At 36.3% G+C, this 21,779-nt stretch overlaps 1 protein-coding gene across 10 annotated transcripts in view; it reads left to right on the top strand.

Moving 5' to 3' along the window:
- The window catches only part of DMD (dystrophin), a 2,656,945-nt gene that overhangs the window by 2,061,737 nt on the left and 573,429 nt on the right, over positions 1–21,779 (top strand). For all 10 annotated transcript variants that reach the window (XM_027533579.1, XM_027533577.1, XM_027533571.1 and 7 more), the window contains 2 exons: positions 2,002–2,213; positions 21,097–21,251. In XM_027533579.1, coding sequence (XP_027389380.1) covers positions 2,002–2,213; positions 21,097–21,251 — 367 coding nt within the window. The remainder of the gene's footprint in view (positions 1–2,001; positions 2,214–21,096; positions 21,252–21,779) is intronic.

Genomic DNA, 21,779 nt, shown 5'->3' with positions numbered 1-21,779 from the left:
AACCAAAATGAATTCAATAAAACAGTATCTATCATGAGTGTCACTTACTCAGTTTTACCTATTCCAGGCACCAGATTCTTTCATTCATGTCACAGGCACTAATCTTGTGGGGTCTATTTAGCCCTGATGGTTATTTATAAAATATCTCAAGTACTTCTTTAACTCATAACTTGGAATAATTTAAGAGAGGCAACAACAGGTTTAATTAAGAAGACCTAAGCTTATGCCATGAAATAAGAAGCACAATACTGTGCTGTATAAATTTTATTTGTCCGTTGCCCATCTCTACCACATTCTCCACTCTGGGAGGCTAATGTGTGTCATCAGTGGTCTCCCATGTCCTCTGGCTTCCAGTTGATTTAGCCACTGGGAAGTGGGAGTTGGAAATAGAATAAAGAGGGCAGAGAGGTCAGGATATTTATTCTGCTAGTTCCCTACCCATGAAGTTGCTTCAGGCTATGTCCCTTGACAAAAGGTTACTGCTCTTCTCAAGGTGCTTTCTTATGACTCTCAGCTTCTGGCCACTTCTCCCTCCCCTGATATCTTGGGCCTAGATGTAGTAACATCTCCACTGCTGCAAGACCCAGTTTCTTATATTATCTCTGGTGATTTTCCTATACCCTGATTGTGTTATAATTTGTTCCTTTGTAAATAAATCGCTCAGATTATCCAGGCCAGATCAAGCTGAGATATTCCACAGGACAGTGTGGGGACACTGAAGGGTTTAAGTGAGGGAGTGGAGTGATTAGATTTATCTTGTTTATTACTTTGTCTACAATGTGCAAGTTACATTGGAAAATAGACTTGAGGCAGAGAGACTATGTAGTCTGTTGCAAACACATAGGCAGAAAATGATAGAGCTTTGCATTGGCAATGTGTGGAAACAAGGAAGGAGTTCTGTATGACAGAAATTAGTAGCCAATTATATATGGTGTTTTGCAAGGCTTAGGGAAAATTCTAGAATGTCTGTCAGATTTCCTGCTTAAGGAATAAAATAAATAGTGGTTTTATTACTTGTTTTCTATGGCATTATTTCCATTTTATGAAATCAGCTTAAAGAAAGGATTACATGGCCCTCAAAGAAAAGAAAAAAACAATCTTGTCATGTTTATTTTGAATATTCTAAAATATTCCAGAGCAGAATCTATAGGGAATTGCTATCTTTGACTCACAAGAATATAAAAAAATAGCTTCAGTGTAAGTCTGTCCTACTTGTAGAATATAACTGGCATGAATTCTAAAATATTGTTACAAGAAGTTTCTAAATATGCAGGAAAAAAAATTTTGAGACCAAGTAGTTTTCTTGGGAGTTGAGAGAAATATCAATAGGGGAGTGAGGAAGTGAGATAGGTAAGGCAAGACAGCCAGTTAAGGATGATGCATAATCAAGCAGGTTACCACGATGACCCACTAGAGCTTTATCCCACTGGGAAAGCTCTGGAACCTTTATAAAACACATATCTCAAAGTTATCTTCCCTAGCATCAAGGGTGCTCTCATGTTCCTACCCCAGTGCCTACCATCAGCCATTGATGAGAGGCTGCTTCTGGGAGGCAGGGTGGTGAGAGAGTGGAGAGGGGATGGCAAAGCATACTCTTTGGGGCAACACAAAGCCTACAAGCAACAAAATGTCAGTGATAGTATTGGAAATAAGGCTGCTGGGCACTGAAGTGATAAGGGTGGGGAATTTGGACATTCTGTTATAGGAGCTTTCAAAAAGGTTATTGATATTTTGCTCCAGAGATGAAGAACAGACAGAGTTAAATTTTTCACTTATACTATTGATGTTCTAGGTCACTTTCAGGAAGTTGACTTAACAAAAACTCATGTTTGCCTTTTAAAAAAGTAAGAAATACTACTGTCCGTCATGCTAGCTGTAACACAATGAGCAATTTCTTTCATAAGTAATAAAAAATGTGAGATAATATTTGGATGTTCAATTTCATATGTCTTCTCCAGACTAGCATTTACTCCCACATATTCATTTTTCCTTCTCTTTCAGTTGAAAGAATTCAGAGTCAGTGGGATGAAGTACAGGAACACCTTCAGAACCGGAGGCAGCAGTTAAATGAAATGTTAAAGGATTCAACACAATGGCTGGAAGCTAAGGAAGAAGCTGAGCAGGTGGTGGGGCAGGCCAGAGCCAAGCTTGAGACATGGAAGGAGGGTCCCTACACAATGGATGCAATCCAAAGGAAGATCACAGAAACCAAGGTTAGTATCAAAGATATGTTCTTAAAATACACTGGATAAAATTATACCGTGGATTAAAAGTTAATGGTTTTGTATGTAAATTTATTAAAAGAAAACATAGACTGAGGGAAAAAAATCTATATAGTCTTCTTGGATGGATGGCTTCCATTTCTAAATTAGTCATTGTTTAGACTACACCAAGCTACACAGCTTGTTTTTAATACTAGACTTATTTGAAAAATAAACCCTGAAATCTCAATAGGTGAGTTACAGTGATGATTAATTCCTTGGTTGTGTCATAGTCCAATAGAGGTCAAAGAACTCTTCTTGGGAGCTTTCCCCTAAATGGTGAGTTGCAGATTCAGGATTTTCTAATTTTATTAAACTATAATTTTAAAATCATGTCTGCCCTAAGTCACCACAGAAGAATAAGAGAGAATGTGGTAAAGACATGGGGTTTTAGGGCCAGGCCTCAAAATTGTGGACATTACTTCCATCCATATCCCATTGACCAGAACTTATTCCAAATTTAATTTCAGGAAGAATAAGTTGGAGTAACAAACTGGTGAACTTTTAGCTGCTCCTTGCCATAGCTAGTTTTCCAAAGGGTCTGAACAGCTAAGAGGACACAGTTTTTATTTCTATGACAAGAATGTTAGAAAGCCATAAGTTTGTAGTATTTCACAAACTTAGTACATTTGTTGGAGGCATCATCTAAGTGAACAAAAATTTTCTCTTTCATAAGATATTTGTTACCACTAAAATGTTCTCCCTTTGACAAGGGTAGATGAATTAGGAATTTCTAAGGATGGTTTTTCCAATTTCTCATTTGATTATGTGAAATACAGAATCCATGTGGTTATTCTTGAGGGTTCTGCTCTCATCAATCAGGTACTCAGTATGTCACGCTATTTCATTTTTCTCTCAAAAATTTAAGATTCTATGAATCTAGCAGATAATGGAACAGATTGGTTAACTGGTAAGGAGAGATTACATGGAAAAGTAGTTTGGACTGGACCCTTGGGTTAGAAATGAGGGGAAGGAGAGGTGAGAGGTGTATAAAGATAGAAATGATCAGAGCAAGAAGACTCTGAAAATTGGCAGTTAAGAAATACTCTTAAAACATACAAGAACCCTAAAGTGATGGCAAGAATAATTAAGGTTTAATAGCTTCTGAAAGAGCAAGGGGCTTTAAATAAGAGACGGAAAGAGTTGCAAAAGTAAATATGAGAGGAGGAAACAAAACAGTTTTTTCATCAAAACAAGCAAGATGTTTTGGACACCTAAAACAAAGACAAGATTATATTATAATTGCCATCCTTATCAAACTTTTGAAATAAAAATTTTCTTTTGAATAGTCAGTCTAAAACTGTGCCTTAAAATGGCTCAGCCATTATCTTTGGAAACTTATGTTTTTGTTTGTGATATTTAGGAATTTAATGATATATATTGTTACAACTTCAGTGTAGGTTCCTAACACAAATAAAGATGACTAAAGCTGTAATTTTCATGTCCATTTCCTAAATAACATATGCTAAAGCTAAAGTAATACTAATACTGACATTTAGCGAATACTTGGTACTTGTCAAAAACTATGCTAATCACTGCATATATTGGCTTAGTTCATCCTCCCGAAAACTTTTCATGAAAAATAGTATTATTGTTCCCAGTTTACGTATAAGAAAATTGAAAGCCTAGTGAAGTTCAGTAACTTCTCTTAATAGCAATAGAGTTGGAATATGAATGCAGAGCAATTACTTTTGTAAATGACCTCCCAGATTTCTTCTTTAACCCACTGTCTGTGTGGCTTAAACAGATCAAAAAACACTGAAAGTATCCAAAAGGGAGAAAATTGTAGTTGTGAACTGACAAATAAGATTACCAGTGAGCCAACAGGTGGAAAATGAAAGTAGTGAAACAGCCTACTAGGGAGAAGTTTTCATATTCCATTTTACTGTGGAAAAACTAAAAAGATAAGTGTAGATTATATTCCATTTTTAATGAAACTCCAATGTTTAATTCTTATAAAAGTCAGGGAGCCTGATAAAGTGGAGGACTGCCTTTATGTCTGCTGTGTTATCACTCCTGAGTGATATTAGCTGGCTTATCACTTACAGTTTTCTTTTAGGAAGAAAGTGTGAAGATAGACATAATAGACACTGGTTAATTTGACCAGAATCTCCTTACTCCATGAATTCTTTCTTACTCTCTGTATCTAGGATTAGCATAGAGATGGTGAGCCTAATAGTCAGTCATCAGACTGTATCTATAAACTTGGAGAGCTGTAATTACAGTAGCCAGCTTTCCTTGGAGTAGCATCGCTGATGACTACCCTCCTCGTCACAATGAAATAGTTTCAAAGCCAACCACTGGCCCTGTTATACTCTTTGAAAACTGAAACCAGTCGTCATACCTGAACTAATGAAAAAAATCACTCATCATTCTGATATTTTAATGATTCATAATTGCTACCATTTGTCTATAGTTTCTTCTGCTTCTTATCTACATATTTTTAATTGTCTTCATATTGTAGATAAAATTTTGAATTCTTATTTTAAAGGTAGTATTATCATATAAATATATATGTTGCTGTATAAGTTTTAATAATTATAATTTTAACTATAATATTGCATTCAGTTCCATCTTTCACCATTTCCCTACTAATTTAGAAAACCTCTGCTCTTGGTTAGACAAAATAGTAGATTTAACACTGAAATAACAGCCCCTTCACAAAGTAAAAGTCAAATCTGAGATGGCATCTGAGAAAAGTCCATCTTGAAAGCATGTACAAGGTAGAAGGAGATAGCAGCAGGAGAGTATTTGGCAAAAGAATAGACTGTAGATGGTCCACTGAGTCAACAGTTAATGAGCAGATCATTAAGAGATGCCCATAATGTATGTCTAGTTTCTTTCTTTCCTATAATAACCCTGACTTTTTTGTAAACAAAGCATAAAGTAAGTAGGTGATTTTGTTAACTGCACGGCTTCATTTGCTCTTCTACATGGACCTAGTAAAGTAATATATATATATATTTTTTGAGATGGAAAGACAGATATTAGGGGAAATCATGCAGGATTTCCATCCTAATCAAAATATTTGCCAATAGGCCATAGCAGAAGAGATGATGCCATTTAATTTTTGTAAGAGGTAAGATGGCACACCATTGGCACCTAAAACTGCCAGCAGTGGTCATCTTTGGCTTTCTTTTATCTGGCACAATCTAGGTTTACTCCACAACCTGTTTCCCAGGCTGTTAAGATTAGTCTAAACTTGGCAGTGGATTCTTTGGAAAAAGTATTTCTTAATGATTTTAAACTTTCTTTTCTGGTGTCAAGAGAGATTTACCCAGACTCAGAGTTTTCATTTATTTTTCCCCCTTTCAGCTTTTGAAAGAGCAATTCCTTTTTTGTCTGTCTTGTGATTGCTTTTGTGTCAAATTCAGCATAAAAGCTTTTCAAACGTGATGGCATTAGCTGTTTTGTGCTTGGCTGAGCTAAGAGTACATGAATTCAATAGAGAAGTGAAATCTTGTTTGAGCCTAGCTGATTTGGCTATATAATACTTAAAACCATCTGAGGTGAGAAACTCAGTAATTTATCAAATTATTAAATACAGGTTTCTGAGGCTGTAAAATGTCTGGTTTTGAAGACATTCATTTGGGAATGGAAACAGAGTGTAATCATGTAATTAATAATAATTTTAAAAGTTGATCTTATATGTAGTAAATCTAGTAGCTTTTTGATGATTGAAAATTATTTTACTAGAAAGAAACTAACCAGGGAGAACTTCTTTTTCAAACAAAGATGCAGAGCCTGACTGTTTTCATTTTAAGAGGGAATGAGTGGTATTAGATAGTATCTTTATCTACCAAAAAGATATATATACAGTAATGGAAGCTAAATCCTCCTTTCACATATTTTATTTACTATTTAGATGAGCATTGGAGAAGGAAATGGCAGCCCACTCCAGTGTTCTTGCCTGGAGAATCCCAGGGACCGAGGAGCTTGGTGGGCTGCCGTCTATGGGGTCTCACAGAGTCAGACACGACTGAAGCGACTTAGCAGCAGCAGATGAGCATAAAATTAAACCAGCAAATTGACCCCAATGGTAGTTTTAGGCTTGGATTTCTGATACGGTAATGACAAATTTTATTAGAAAACTTCTTGCTAGGACCTGCCATTTATTCATGCATTTTCTATATTTCCTTTTGCTCTCCCCTAAAGATTCCGTGTGATTAAGGAGAAAGAATCAATACCTAATGATACTTTTCCTCTCAAAGTATGTATGAGTATATTAAACTTCTCAAAGCATACAGAGTGCTTCCTACATCACTGATAGAGCACAAGAAAAATAATGGGTAGTTTCCCAGGTCCTACTACAGTATATAAATGTTTAGTGCAGTCACCAAGACTTCAATGGCATTATGCTCTGATTGCACCATATTTTGCCTTAGTTCCTTTTCACAGTTTAACTTATTCCATGCTTGAAAATATGATGTGGCAACTCTGTAAACCCACTCCTCTATACAAGCAGCAAATTGCAAAATTGTTAAAATTGCTTTTTCTAAACTCTGGAAATTAACCAAAGGTTAGCAACAATATGTAATCTACTGAATTTCACTAAGAACAGCAGGGTTTGAGGCTTTTTAACTTGGCTTATTCCCATTACTTTCTTCCAACTACACAGTAGCCTTAAAAATAAACAATCTTAGATATGCAGATGACACCACCCTTATGGCAGAAAGTGAAGAGGAACTCAAATGCCTCTTGATGAAAGTGAAAGTGGAGAGTGAAAAAGTTGGCTTAAAGCTCAACATTCAGAAAACGAAGATCATGGCATCTGGTCCCATCACTTCATGGGAAATAGATGGGGAAACAGTGGAAACAGTGTCAGACTTTATTTTGGGGGGATCCAAAATCACTGTAGATGGTGATTGCAGCCATGAAATTAAAAGATGCTTACTCCTTGGAAGGAAAGTTATGACCAACCTAGATAGGATATTCAAAAGCAGAGACATTACTTTGCCAACAAAGGTCCGTCTAGTCAAGGCTATGGTTTTTCCTGTGGTCATGTATGGATGTGAGAGTTGGACTGTGAAGAAAAGCTGAGCGCCGAAGAATTGATGCTTTTGAACTGTGGTGTTGGAGAAGACTCTTGAGAGTCCCTTGGACTGCAAGGAGATCCAATCAGTCCATTCTGAAGGAGATCAGCCCTGGGATTTCTTTGGAAGGAATGATGCTGAAGCTGAAACTCCAGTACTTTGGGCACCTCATGCGAAGAGTTGACTCATTGGAAAAGACTTTGATGCTGGGAGGGATTGGGGGCAGGAGGAGAAGGGGACGACAGAGGATGAGATGGCTGGATGGCATCACTGACTCGATGGACATGAGTCTGAGTGAACTCCGGGAGTTGGTGATGGACAGGGAGGCCTGGCATGCTGCAGTTCATGGGGTCGCAAAGAGTTGGACATGACTGAGCAACTGAACTGAACTGAAAGCTACCAGAGAAAGATAATACAATTTATATAAAACATGTTTTCTGACCACAGCAGTATAAAACTAGAAATCAATTACAGAAAGAAAAATGGGAAAGGTGCAAACATGTGGAGACTAAATAATATGCTACTAAAAAAGCAATGGGCCAATGAAGAAATCAAAAGGGAAATCAGAAAATACCTCAAGACAAATTAAAACTCCAAAAATCTATGGGATGCAGCAAAAGAAGGCTAAGAGGAAAGTTTGTAGTGTTGTAGGCCTTCCTCAAGAAAAAAGAAAAATCTCAAATAAGTAGCCTAACCAACCACCTAAGAGAATTAGAAAAAGAACAAAACCAAAGTCAGCAAAAGAAAGGGAGTAATAAAGATAATATGAGGGGAAATAAAATATTAACAAGCAAAAGAAAAGATCAATGAAACCAGGAGATTTTTTTTGAAAGACAAACAAAATTGATAAACTTTTAGCCAGGTTCACCAAGAAGAGAGAGAAGACACAATAAACAAGATAAATGAAAGAAGAGAAATAACAGTCAATATTAGAGAGATACCAAAAAATTCTTAATACCACAAATACTTACATGCCAACAAATTGGATGGCCCAGAGAAAAAAAGGCAATTTTCTAAAAATATATAATAGGCCAAGATTGAATCAAGAAGAACCAGACAGGGATAAATTGGGAGATTGGAATTGATATATGTACAATATTGATATTTTGTATAGAATAAATAACCAATGAGAATCTATTGTATAGCTCAGAGAACTCTACTCAGTGCTCTGTGGTAACCTAAATGGGAAGGAAATCCAAAAGAGAGGAGATATATGTATATATATATAATTGATTTGCTTTGGAGTACGTTGTAAAGCAGTTATACCCCAATAAAAAGTAATTTCAAAAAAGAATCAAACAATTAGAACAGACTAGTCACTATGGTAAAATTCAGTTTGTAGTTAAAAAAAAAAAAGAAAACTCCCAGCAAACAGTAGTCCAGGACCAGATTGATTAACAGGGGAATTCTACCACACATATAAAGAAGAACTAATACCTGTCTTCTCAAACTTTTCCAAAAAGATTGAAGAGGATAGAACATTCCAGAATTCATTCTACAAGGCCACCATTACCCTAGTGCGAAAACAAGACAAAGACACTACCGAAAAAAAAAAAAAAAAAGGAAATTATAGGCCAATACCTGTGATGTGTATCAATACAAAAACCTCAACAAAATGTTAGCAAACCAAATCCATTGATATATATAAAAGATCATATGTCATGATCAAGTTGGATTACAGATGGTTCAATATTTGCAAATCAATATACCATATTAACAAAAAGAAAGGTAAAAATCACACGATCACCTCAATAGATGCAGAAAAAGCATTTGATGAAATTCAGTATCCATTCATCAAAAAAGAAAAAACTCAACAAAGTTAGCATAGAGGGAACATATTAATATCTCAAGTTAATAAAGGCTATTTATGACAGACCCACAGCTAACATCATACTCAGTAGTGGAAAGCTGAAAGCCTTTCCTCTGTATTCAGAAAAAAGACAAGGAATCCCACTCTCACCACTTCTATTTGACATAGTATTGGCAGTCCTAGCCATAGCAGTCAGACAAGAAAAAGAAGACAAGGCATTCAAATTGAAATGAAAAAAAGCAAAACTGTCACTATTTATAGATAAAGTAAATGCTTTATATAGAAAACCCTAAATAAAGTCTCCACTCAAAAACTAGTAGAACTAATAAATGAATTCAGCAGATTTGCAGGATAAAAGATTAATATACAGAAATCTGTTGCTTTTCTATACACTAATAATGAACTATCAGAAAGAGAAAGTTAAAAAACAATCTTACTTAAAATCACATCAAAAAGAATAAAAAGCCTTGGAATAAACTTAACCAAAGAGGTGAAAGACCTATATTCTGATGAGGTAAATTAAAGGTAATGCAAAGAAAGAAAAAGATATTTTGTGTTCTTGGATTGGAAGGATATTGTCAAAATGCCTATACCACCTACAGCAATTTACAGATTTAATGCAATCCCTATCAAAATACCCATGACATTTTTCACAAAATTAGAACAAATAATCCTAAAATTCATGTGAAACCATAAAAGACTTTAAATTGTTCAAGCAATATTTAAAAAAAAAAGAAAAAAAGCTGGAGGTGTCATCTTAGACTACAGCAATCACAACAGCATGGTATTGGCACAAACAGACTTGTAGATAAATGGGACATAATAGAGAGACCAAAAATAAACCCACACACCTATGATTAATCTATGCTAAAGGAGGCTGGAATATCCAATGGAGAAAAGACAGTCTCTTCAACAAGCGGTGCCTGATAAACTGGAAAGCTACATGTAAAAGAATGATATTATAACATTTCCTCACACCATATACAAAAATAAACTCAAAATGGATAAGAGGTCCAAATGGAAGACCTGAAACCATAGAACTCCTATAGGCAGAACACTTTCTGACATAAATCACAGCAAGATTTTTTTGGCTGTCTCTCCTAAGGCAAAAGAAATAAAAGCAGAAATAAACAATGGGACCTAATTAAACTTAAAAGCTTTTTCATAGCAAAGGAAACCATTAACAAAATGAAAAAACAACTTACAAACCTGGAGAAAATATTTGCAAATGATGCTACTGACAAGGGATTAGTCTTCAGAATATGCAATCAGCTCATACAGCTTAATATCAGAAAACAACCGAATCAAAAAATGGGAAGAAGATCTGAGTAGACATTTTTCCAAAGTAAATAGTCCAGTGGCCAATAGGCACATGAAAAGGCACATTCACTAATTTTTAGAGAAATGCAAATCAAAGCATCAGTGAGATATCACCTCACACTTGTCAGAATGTGCATGCATGGGCAGAATGGCTGTCATCAAAAGGTCTGCAAATAACACATGTTGACAAGGATGTGAAGAAAAAGGAAACTCTTGTACACCTTTTGGTGGGTATGTAAATTGGTGTAGCTGCAATGGAAAACAGTATGGAGGTCCCTTTAAAAACTAAAAATAGAACTAAAAATTCCATCCCAGTGTATATATCTGGGAAAAAATGACAACAGTAACTTGAAAAGATACTTGCACCCCAGTATTCATAGCAGCACTAATTACAATTACCAAGATGTGGAAGCAACCCAAAAGCCCATCAACAGATGAATGGACAAAGATGTGGTACATCTATGCAGTGAAATATCGGTCATGAAAAGGAATGAAGTTCTGCCATTTGTAGCAACATGAATGGACCTAATATTATCCTTAGTGAAATAAGTCATGCAGAGAAAAGACAGTATATAATATTATTTATATATGGAATCTAAAAATAATACAGATGGATATATATATGCAAAACAGAATCAGACTCACAGACTGAATATTTTCCTCTGAGATCAGAAACAAGGTAAATACGTCTGCTCTCACCACTTCTTCAGTCGTGTCCAACTCTTTGTGACCCTATGCACTGTAGCCTCCCAGACCCCTCAGTCTTCCCAGGTGGCTCAGATGGTTAAAAAAAAAAAAAAAATTGCTTTCAATGCAGGAGACCTGGGTTCAGTCCCTGGGTTAGAAAGATCCCCTGGAGGATGGAATGGCAATCCACTCCAATATTCTTAAGCTTCCCAGGCGGCACTAGTGGTAAAGAACCCGCCTGCTAATGCAGGAGACAACAGAAAAACAGGTTCGATCCCTTGGTCAGGAAGGTCCTCTGGAGTAGGAAATGGCAACCCACTCCAGTATTCTTGCCTGGAGAATCCCATGGACAGAGGACCCTGGTGGGCTACAGTCCATATGGTCACAAAGAGTCAGACAAATGAAGCAAAGCATTCTTCTATTCTTCTTCCTCACCGCTTCTATTTACCACTGTACTGGAAGTTTAGGTTGGGAGAATAGGCATGAAAAAATAGGTAAAAATTATCCATATTGGAAAGGAAAAATTAAAATTATCCCTGTTTGCAGATGACATTATCTAGTATATAGATAGTTCTAAGGAATACACTACAACTGTATAAAACTAATAAGTTAATTCAGCAAATTTGCAGGATGTAAGATCAAAATACAGAAAACAGTGCTTTTTCTATAAACTGACAGTGAATAATCTGAACAGTGAAATTCACAAAATTATTCCATTTATTGAATAAATAGCAACAAAATATTAGGAATAAGAAAAATGCAAGACTTTTCTGTTGAGAACTACAATGCTAAAAGAATTTAAAGTTTAAGTAAATGGAAAAGCATGCCATATTCCCACATCAAAAAACTTAATATTGTTAAGATATCCATATCCCAAAATTGACCTACAGACTCTCTATAGTTCTTATCAAAATCCTCATTGATTTTCCTATATAAATTGACAAGTAGATCCTAAAATTCGTACTGAAATACAAAGGACAAAAAATAGCAAAAGTAACCTTGAAAAAAGCACAAACTTGGAGGACACACAATTTCTAATTTCAAAGCTTAATAGAAAGCTAGTAATCAAGATGGTGTGGTACTGACATCAACATAGATATATAGATCAAGGAAATAAAATTGAATATTCAGAACTAAATTCTTGCATTTATAGTCAATTGATTGTTGGCAAGAATGCCTAGACAATTCAAAGGTAAAAGCATATTTTTGTTCAAAACTTCATGCTTGCATCACTGAATTATCCACATATAAAATAATGAAGTTTGACCCTACCTTAGACCATACAGAAAAAATAATTTAAAATGGATCTTAGAGCTAAATATAAGAATGAAGATATTACAACTCTTATAAGACAACAAAGGAGCACAATGAGTTAGGCAGTGTGTTCTCTGAAAAGACACCAAAAGCCAAAGTGCAGAGAAAAAATGTATAAATTGGACTTCATCAAAATTGAAAATTTTGTGCTGCAAGCAATATTATAAAGAAAGTTAAAAGATGACCCACAGAATGAGAGAAAATATTTGCAAATCATCTATCTGATAAGACTTGTATGCAGAATATGTAAAGAACTCTTAAACCTCAGCAAGAACAAGAAGGACTCAATCTTAAATCAGCAAAGGATTTTTAAAACATTTTTTCACAGATGTATAAATGGCTAATAAGCACACAAAGTGATGATTAACATCCTTTGTCATAAAGAAAATACAAATGAAAACCACAATGAGATAACCACTTCATACACTCTAGGGTCACCCTTGAGTAGGTATGTCAGTCAGGATAGGCTAAGTTACGCCACACTAACAAACTATCCCCAAATCTAGAGACAACACAAAGTTTGTGTTTTGTTCATCTTATATGTCAAGTGTAGATTCACAAGGGCATTATACTGAGCTTACTCAGGGACTGCAGCTGATGAGAGCAGCATCTTGATACATACTTCCAGGATCAGAGAGTCGGGAACACAATGAATGAAGCCATTTACTCTTAAACTGCCTGCCTGAAACTGACATGTAGACAAAATCAATTGTTACTATTCCCAGTTCAGTGGGGATGCAGATATGTGATCATCTGGTATGAAAAAAAGCACTGAATGTTTATGAACAATAATGTATATAGTGTACCACTCATGGGATTTGAAAATAGCTGTGGAGATGCTACTTTCTGGGAATGTGTCCTCTGGTGTTCTGTCTGGAATCATTTCTACCCAGTCAAATCCACACCCTCTCAACCAGACTTCTTAGATGCCTGGGGTAGCTGGGTGATTTGTTCATTACAACACTGCTTCAGCCTTTTAATAAAGTCAGCAAATTAAAGAAAGAGCACAGATAAAGAGAATGCTTTCCAAAATGTCATAATGAAATTAAGGTAATGAAGCACTTGGAGGGCTCTCCTCCTTTCTTTTTGTATAAAACTTATTCCAAAGAAGCTGGAAGAGAAATGGGGCCTGAAAGTAACGAAGGGGAAAAATAAATTGTATGCCATTAGTTTAATTATAAAAATTCATTACATGAAGCCATGTAAGACAGAAAATAATGGAACTCTAATGGGTTGGCCGATAACACATTTACTAGCCTGCTCTCAGCTTGTAGTCATTGTCAAAAGGACAAAGAAGTAGCAACTTTGGTATGTAGTCCTCAAAGCTGTTGAAAAGATGAATCATGTCCAGTAAGCTGGAAAATGAGGGCTGTTTTTTCAAATAGTATCCCCTGTATACAGTTACTTTCTGAAACAGTGTTGTTTAGTAATGTCAGAGGTTTAATAGATGAGTCTTGAAGTTAATGGTGAAAGACTTTACTTTTGAAATGGCTTCCTTACAGATATTTTAACATTTCTATTATATATACATAAAGAGGTTTTATAGGTCATTTTAATTCACACAAACAAGACAGAAATTGTATTTCCTTTTCCCAATAAATATGTATAGAACATTAATTCATACTCAGGAGTAAACGGTTTAGTGATTTTTTAATAAACTAAATATGTATTTTTTGCTGTCTCTGTTTGGCAATGTGTTACTTTATTATACATAGTAATTTTCCAATCATGCTATAATCATCAAGGATACTATTTTATATTCTTCAAAATCCAATTATAATAAATCCAACCGTCTTCCTTAAATTCTTTTATGTGGAAGCATATCTTCTTTAAGTAGATTGAACACTGAATTTGAAAGCCAAGAAAACTACATTTTTGTGATGTTTCTTTCACTGACAAGCTATGTCACCTTCATCAAGTCACTTAACCTTTTAGAGGTTTTGCATAAGAGGAAAGTGTTGCAGGAAGAAGAGTCCCTTCCAGAGTCCAAGAGTAGGCTCCTGTCTAACGCTTGGAAATGAATTGTCTGAGAAGACACCTGTATTGACAAAGCAAGAGACTTTATTGGGAAGTGGTGCCTGAGTGGAGAGAGCAGGAGGGTAAGGGAACCCAGGAGAACTGCTCTGCCACGTGACTCATGGTCCTGGGTTTTATGGTGATGGGGTTAGTTTGGGGGTTGTCTCTGGCAAATCACTCTGACTCAGGGTTCTTCCTGGTGTCGTGCGCATTGCTTAGCCAAGATGGACTCCAACAAGGAGGATTCTGGGAGATTGGTAGGACATGTGGCATCTCCTTTATACCTTTCTGGAATGCTTCCTGTTGGTGCTGGCTTGTTCTGTGTTCCTTACCAGGACTTCCTGTCCTAAAATGATTCATGCAAATGGTTACTATGGTACCTGACTAGGGTAAGCAGTTTCAATCAGTGTTTCCCCTCACAAAAGGAGACAGAGGAAAGGAGGTAGCAAAAGATGAAAGTGGATCTTTATGTAAGGATCATATATTTGAGGGAGAGGTCATATAGCCAAGGAGGGACATTTTAACTTCATCTTGTAGGTAACAGGGAGCCATTGAAAGGTTTAGCAGAGGAGTAATATGGTTAATATTTGTGTTTTAAAAAGATTGCTTGAGCATCTATCCAAGGATGAAAGGTCTGGTTTGAAAGTAAAAGGAGGGAACCAATAAAAAGGTTATTGCAAAGTCCAAGTAAGAGGTGATGAGGGCTTAAATTAAGGCAGTAGCCATGGAGGTAGAACATTTGGATATAAGGGCACATTGTGATATAACATTTTTATGGATATGCACCAGCCTCCTTCACTAGCTGAGGATCAACCTACACTAAGGAGAAGAAGGTTGGGCTAGGGACAGAATCTTTGTGAATACCCACATTAAGGGACAGGCAGAAAAAGGAATACTTGAGCCTTAAGAATATAGAGAGGACACCCAAAAAGAGGGGGGCCAGGAAGGATAGAGCCTCAAGAAGGACAGAGCAGTCAGTAGCACCAGTCGCTGTCTGGAAATCAAATAAATAAGAAAGTAGAACTGTCCAAAGACATTGATCATTGCTGACTGAATTGGTTAACTATTTTTGCAAAAATGCAGCATGACAACCTCATGACACTATTAACATACAACTATAAGCATGTATTTCTTAAGTTTGCAGCTTGTCTGGGTGACATTGCCACACGTAGCAGGTTGGGTGGAGTGCCTCTCTGTCACATGTCACTCATCCTTCTCCAGTGATGGGCAGGCCAGCCCACTAACATGTTTGATAATGGCAGCCGTGCAGAAGGGCCAGCCCCAATGCAGAAGCACGTTTTCAGCCTCTGCTTGTGTCATGTCTGTTAACATCCCACTAGACTTAGGCAAAACAAGTCATATGGCCAAGCTCACTGTCAAGGCCAGGAAGGTCAGTTGTACCTTTTGTAGCAGGAAATTCAAAGTCACACGGCAAAGGGCATGGATACAAGGTGGGGTAAAGAACTGAGGTCAGTAATCCGATTTGCCACAGTGACTTCTTTCAGAATAGTTTTACTGAGATGGCAGTGGCAGAAACCTGATTTTGATGAATTGTGCAGTGGCAGGAATGTAATCAAGTTGAGGCAATGAGTGAGTGAATATTTGCCTTTTGAGGAGCTTAACTGTGAAGGGAAAGAAAATGATAGCAGATTTTGTTGCTGGTTAAAGATGGGGAAGAGGCTCATGTTTGAAAGCTGTGGAGAAAGATCTTGCAGAGAGGAAAGAGGTTGAAAAGACAGAAAAGGGAGTACATGGAGGAATAGGAGGAGGAGTGTCAAGTTGGAGGAAACAGTGTCCTTCAGCACAAGTCAGCTCTTCCCCTGAGACTGGAGAGAAATTTATGCTTGATGTTAAATTGTGTGTACTCAGTCACTCAGTCATGTCTGACTCTTTGCAATCCCACGGACTGTAGCCTGCCAGGCTCCTCTGTTCATGGGATTCTTTACGCAAGAATACTGGTGTGGGTTGCCACGCCCTCCTCCAGGGGATCTTCCTGTCCCAGAGACTGAACCCGAGTCTCCCACATTGGCAGGCAATTCTTTACCACTGAGCCGCCAGGGAAGCATACGGAGGGGGTTTGGTGGATGCATAGTGCAGATACACAAGGCACAGTGCCTGGAGAGAGGCAGCCAAAGGGCAGAGAAGATTTTCTATATTTAAATTTGTCTTGTCTTGCCTTAAAATATGAGTTTTATTTCACACAAGCAATTTGATTTTGATTTTGAGCTCATAACACACCTAAGGCATAAGCAGTATAAGGAGCCCCATCCTGTTTTACAGACAACAAAGCTGGAACCCAAAAGGTTGAAGGCTTTAAGATCAAACTGCAAGACAGTGGCCAGTCCAGACTTCCTGGGAACATGCCTTTTCATTATTCTGCATGGCTTTTCATGATGTTCCTTTGAGTGAGAGCCATTAAAATTTTTTAAATCGAGTTCACCTAAAACAAACCTGAAGTTCACTTGTGGGTGAACATCCCAAAACACGTTTGATAAGAAAACTTATACAATACTCAACTTGAAAGTTTTAATTGTAGGTCTGCATACTCACAGATTCCTGGGTGACTCGGTGGTAAATAACATCGCCTGCCAATGCAGGAGATGCAAGAGATGTAGGTTCAATCCCTGAGTCAGTAAGATCCCCTGGAAAAGGGCATGGCAACCTACTCCAGTATTCTTGCCTGGGAAATTCCATGGACAGAGGAGCCTGGTGGGCTACAGTCTTTGGGGTCACAAAGAGTCGGACACAACTGAACACACACACATACTGCATACTCACATTTATCTTCTAAATTAAAGGGAGTCTTTTAGAGGTACGGCATGGTAGACAATGTCTATGAAATAGTGGGTCCCTTTCTTTCATTGAATGGAGGCTCACTGTTGTGGCTGTAGTGTGGTTCATTAAAAATAGCAGTACCAGTAGTGGTAGTAGTAATAGTGATTATAACTAATACTTTTTTAATGCTTTGGGTATACCAGGCACCACTCTGTTTTCCCTGGATTTTAAAAATTCATCCCCATATTAATCTTTCAAGGTAATAAATACTGTTAATATACATATTTAATAAGGGGGAAACTGAGGCACAGAGAGCATAATTAATTTTCCCATTTGTCACATCATTAGTAAATGATCAAGTCAGGATTCAAACCCAGTAGGCTCATTCTGTTGTCCAAGCTCTTAAATACTCTTTCCCTTCCTCCTTTGTTTTCTCCCGTGTTGGGTCAATATTCCTAAAAAGAGTTCTGACAAAGAAAAAAGAGAAGGTAAATGTTAAAAAATTTGTATACTCAAAATTCTTGAATTCAACTTGTGCCATAATCTATAATCATTTTTTCTGTCTAAAACACTGTGTAAATACAGAGCACATATTGTAGCAGCATTATATGAGGTTTGAATATGAAAATTTCTTTCCTGGTTGGGGACACAGTCTTATAAGAATTGAGCATTTTCTATTCTTCATAAAACACACACACACGCCTCCAAAATCATCTTTTTTTTATAGGCTAGTACTCACAGTATTTTAAATTTCTTCATATGCCATGATCACCACACAATTCCCTGTAGAGTATACCATTGTAAATGGAATTCAGAAGTAAAAAGAATGTGTGTGAATTCCATTGTATTTTGAATTTACACTTCTCCTGTGGTCTGGCCTTGTCCCAGGACTGAATTTCACAGTGTAGGCAAAGCTGATCAAGGTCATTGTTCATGTTGTGAATGACGCTTGGCTAAAGCCCAAGGTGATCAACATATTAATACCTTAGGAGGAAGGAAACCAGTCTGTTCTGTCTTTAAGGGAGAAAAGGGTGCTGCCTTGAGAACCTTTGAGTTTAGATAAGGGCCTAAGCCCTGTCAATGTGAGTCAAGGTCAGTAGGATTTTTTTCTTTTTAATCCTTCATCACAGCAAAACCTGAGCAGTAAGTAGTGAAGAGCAGCATTTAGTCAAGATTTCCTTAGGTATAAAAATTTAAATTTCAGTGTGAATACAAATTTGAAGCAAAATATATGGCCTGTGTATTCTTCTCTTTCAAGCATTAAAGTATACCAAAAATCTCTGGTTTGAAGTCAACCCTTACTGTTTTATTACCTTTTCCTATGAAGTCTCTAATTAAATTTTACCCTGCTATGTCCTTCAAGATTCTGGAAAATTCCAGCATAGTTTTCAACTTCTACTTTTGGTATTTTTTATGATCTATAGATTCAAACCAAAGAATATATCTCTTATATCTAAACTTTCAAGTAGTTACCCATGAGTGAGAGTTGACTTCCAAGATTGGCTTTCCTAGATAAATGATTTTAATTGCACTTATTAAAATTGTAATTAGCATTTTATATTGCTAAATCTCCAGGAGGAGGAAATGCCAACCCACTCTAGTATTCCTGCCTGAAAGATCCCATGGACAGAGGAGCCTGGTAGGCTACAGTCCAAAAGATTGCAAAGACTTGGACACGACTGAGCAACTAATAAGCATGTACACATTGCTAAATCTCTACAGATACACTCTGATGTTGGTTCATAATAGGTGTTTTTTTAGCATTTGCATTTTTCTTCAAAAGGAATTACTTTACAGAAAGGTAACTAAGTTATCAGTGTCAGTTTTGTAGATTCTTATGCTGCCAATTAGAGATTTAATAGATGATTGATAATAAGCTCTTCTTTTAAGCTCTGAATACCATCTTCTGGATAAGGGTCTTTCATATCTTAGTGTACATTACTTTTAACACTGTAGGTTAAAAGTGGCTTAAGTGAAGAGGGAAAGGGGAAAAGGTAATTTTGTACTGTAGGAAATTTCTAGAAAGGCAAAGTCTTTGGTGTGTGTATGTTTCACCTCAGAAAGGCTTTTGTTCAGTGTGAGGCTATAAAAGTAGAAAAGGAGTTTATAAGGAGAAACGGGTATTCCACAAAGTTAAATTTTAATTACTGTGTAGTACAGTGACTATACTCTGTACCTTTAAAAATTGTCTCTCTTTTTATAGCAAAACTTAGTGATGCTGGCTTTAGTTGGTTGCTGCTAGTTCAATTATCTGGGTCTATTTGCTGTTTGCAATAAATGCAACAGTCTAGAATAGACTATTCTAATTAACTGAGAAATGCCAGATTGTATAATGACTATACATTTTCAAGGAACAAGAGTCTACTCAAATATACTGAAACTATGCTGAATGTACTAGTGTTTGATTTTTATCATCATAAATCGTATTAACATAAAAGAACACATACTAAAACAAGAGCAATTACTCTTTTCACAGACAACATTTAGTTTCAATTTTCTCTTTTCCCCTTCCAGTTCATGTCAATGTACTCGTACAGATTTAAGAAATACAGTGATGATAGAAACTGTGTTCTGTTTTTGTCCTTAGGATTTCTGTGCACATTTACTGCATATTAGACCATTGGGTTGAAGTATTGTCTTATTTTAATGTCCTCTCATTAAACATTGAAATTGTATCTCATTTTTTACTATCTTAGTTGATGAAGATCTTTATTCCTATAATGTATTTCTTTTAAATATTTTACTAGAACAAAATATTAAAACTAGATTACTGAGTCAATGGGAATAAGCATTTGTATTTCACTTGATGTATATTGCCAAACTGTCCTAATAGATACCATTCCCAGAAATAGTATATCAATGTGCTAGTTTGGCTACAGTCTTTCCAGCTTTGGATTTTATTTTTTTTAACTTAATTGGTGTCAAATTGTAATACTCCATGTTTTTCATTTATTAGAAAGTTGATTTTTTTCTCTTTCTATAAAAATAGCTTTTATTCTTCCTCTTATTTGAATTTCCTGTTACTATTCCTTTGTCCACTTAACCCACCATGTTGGATTTTGTATAACTGTCTTAGAAATTTAATAATACTATAATGTTTATAAGCCTCTCCCATGCATTTGAAGCAATGTTTAATAGAAATGTACAGTTAATATGCATCCAAATGAGCCTATCATTGGTTTATTTCTTTCTTTGGTATATGATATTTCAAGTGATAAAATAGTGATAAATGCTTTGATAATACTCAATTGTTAAAGATAATAAAAGAAAACATAGATCATTTGGTTTAACAAAATTTATATATTTAAAATTTTATTCTGATTTTAAAGTAGAATAGTTGTAAGTATTACGAATAGGCCAATCCTTTAAAGAAGTTCAAAACGAGAATAACAGCATTTTTTTTTTTTTTGGAAGCTCAATATTTTCTGTATGCTACTTTAGTTGAGTGCCAGTAGATGGCACTAATTACATAAACAATTCAACAAGTTAATGACGGGGTTGGGGGGAAATGCATGTGTTATTTTTTTCTGTTCAAATGTTGGTATATGTCATATATTCAACAATGATTTGGGAGCTTATTTTTATAGTTTTTTCTCTCCCATGATAAAAAGACAATTAAGCCAAGGTTGTTTCCAATTAATTGCTACTAAATTGAAATACCTGATACTGAGTATTGCTCAAGATGCTGCATTTGAAAACTTTTGTCATGAAAAGTGGGTTAGCTTATACTGTCCAGATTGACTGAACCACACAGGGTCAGTGAAAAGCAGTCATGCAGACATGCTCTGACCCAAGGATTCAGAAGTTACTTATGAGAAAATCCAACTAGAGATTTCAGAGAAAAGTGACATTCATTCTCTTTTTCCATGTGCATCTATAGCAGTTGGCCAAAGACCTCCGCCAGTGGCAGATAAATGTAGATGTGGCAAATGACTTGGCACTGAAACTTCTCCGGGATTATTCTGCAGATGATACCCGAAAGGTACACATGATAACAGAGAACATCAATGCCTCTTGGGCAAGCATTCATAAAAGGTATGAACTCCATTATTTCTAAAACTATTTGCTGACTTCCATGATGGGGTGGTGACCATGGGTAGACAATGCAGATTTGCTTTCCCATCCTGCTAACCTGGGGCTTGCAAGGATCCAAGATGAGAAATGCCAACTAAACTCACATTCTTTCTGAAGTCCTCTTAGTTTAAAGATGAGGGACCTGAAGACTGGTGAAATCAAATGACTTGCCCACAGTCAGAAAGGTAGTGACATAGCTGTGCAATTAGACAAAAACAAAAGATGGATTTGTAGATAGAGGAGCCATTTACCAGTCTGCTTTGACAACTCTATCCAAAGAAGTATTGTTCTATTCTATCATGATGCATACTGCCCCGTCTTTAATCTGACAAGGAAGTCATTTTGGGGTTCATGATGGAGTTACAGCTACTGATGGTGCCATCATTGTATCTCACTCTGCGTACCCAATAGGAAAATTTGTGCAGTGTAACATGACTCATAATTTCATTTCCCATTATATACCTAATGGCAATCAATGGCTCTTAGAGA

This window comes from Bos indicus x Bos taurus, chromosome X, assembly GCF_003369695.1.
Source record: "Bos indicus x Bos taurus breed Angus x Brahman F1 hybrid chromosome X, Bos_hybrid_MaternalHap_v2.0, whole genome shotgun sequence".
Lineage (NCBI taxonomy): Eukaryota > Metazoa > Chordata > Mammalia > Artiodactyla > Bovidae > Bos > Bos indicus x Bos taurus.
The sequence above is the reverse complement of the archived record's forward strand: the minus strand, read 5'-3'. Positions and strand labels throughout refer to the sequence as shown.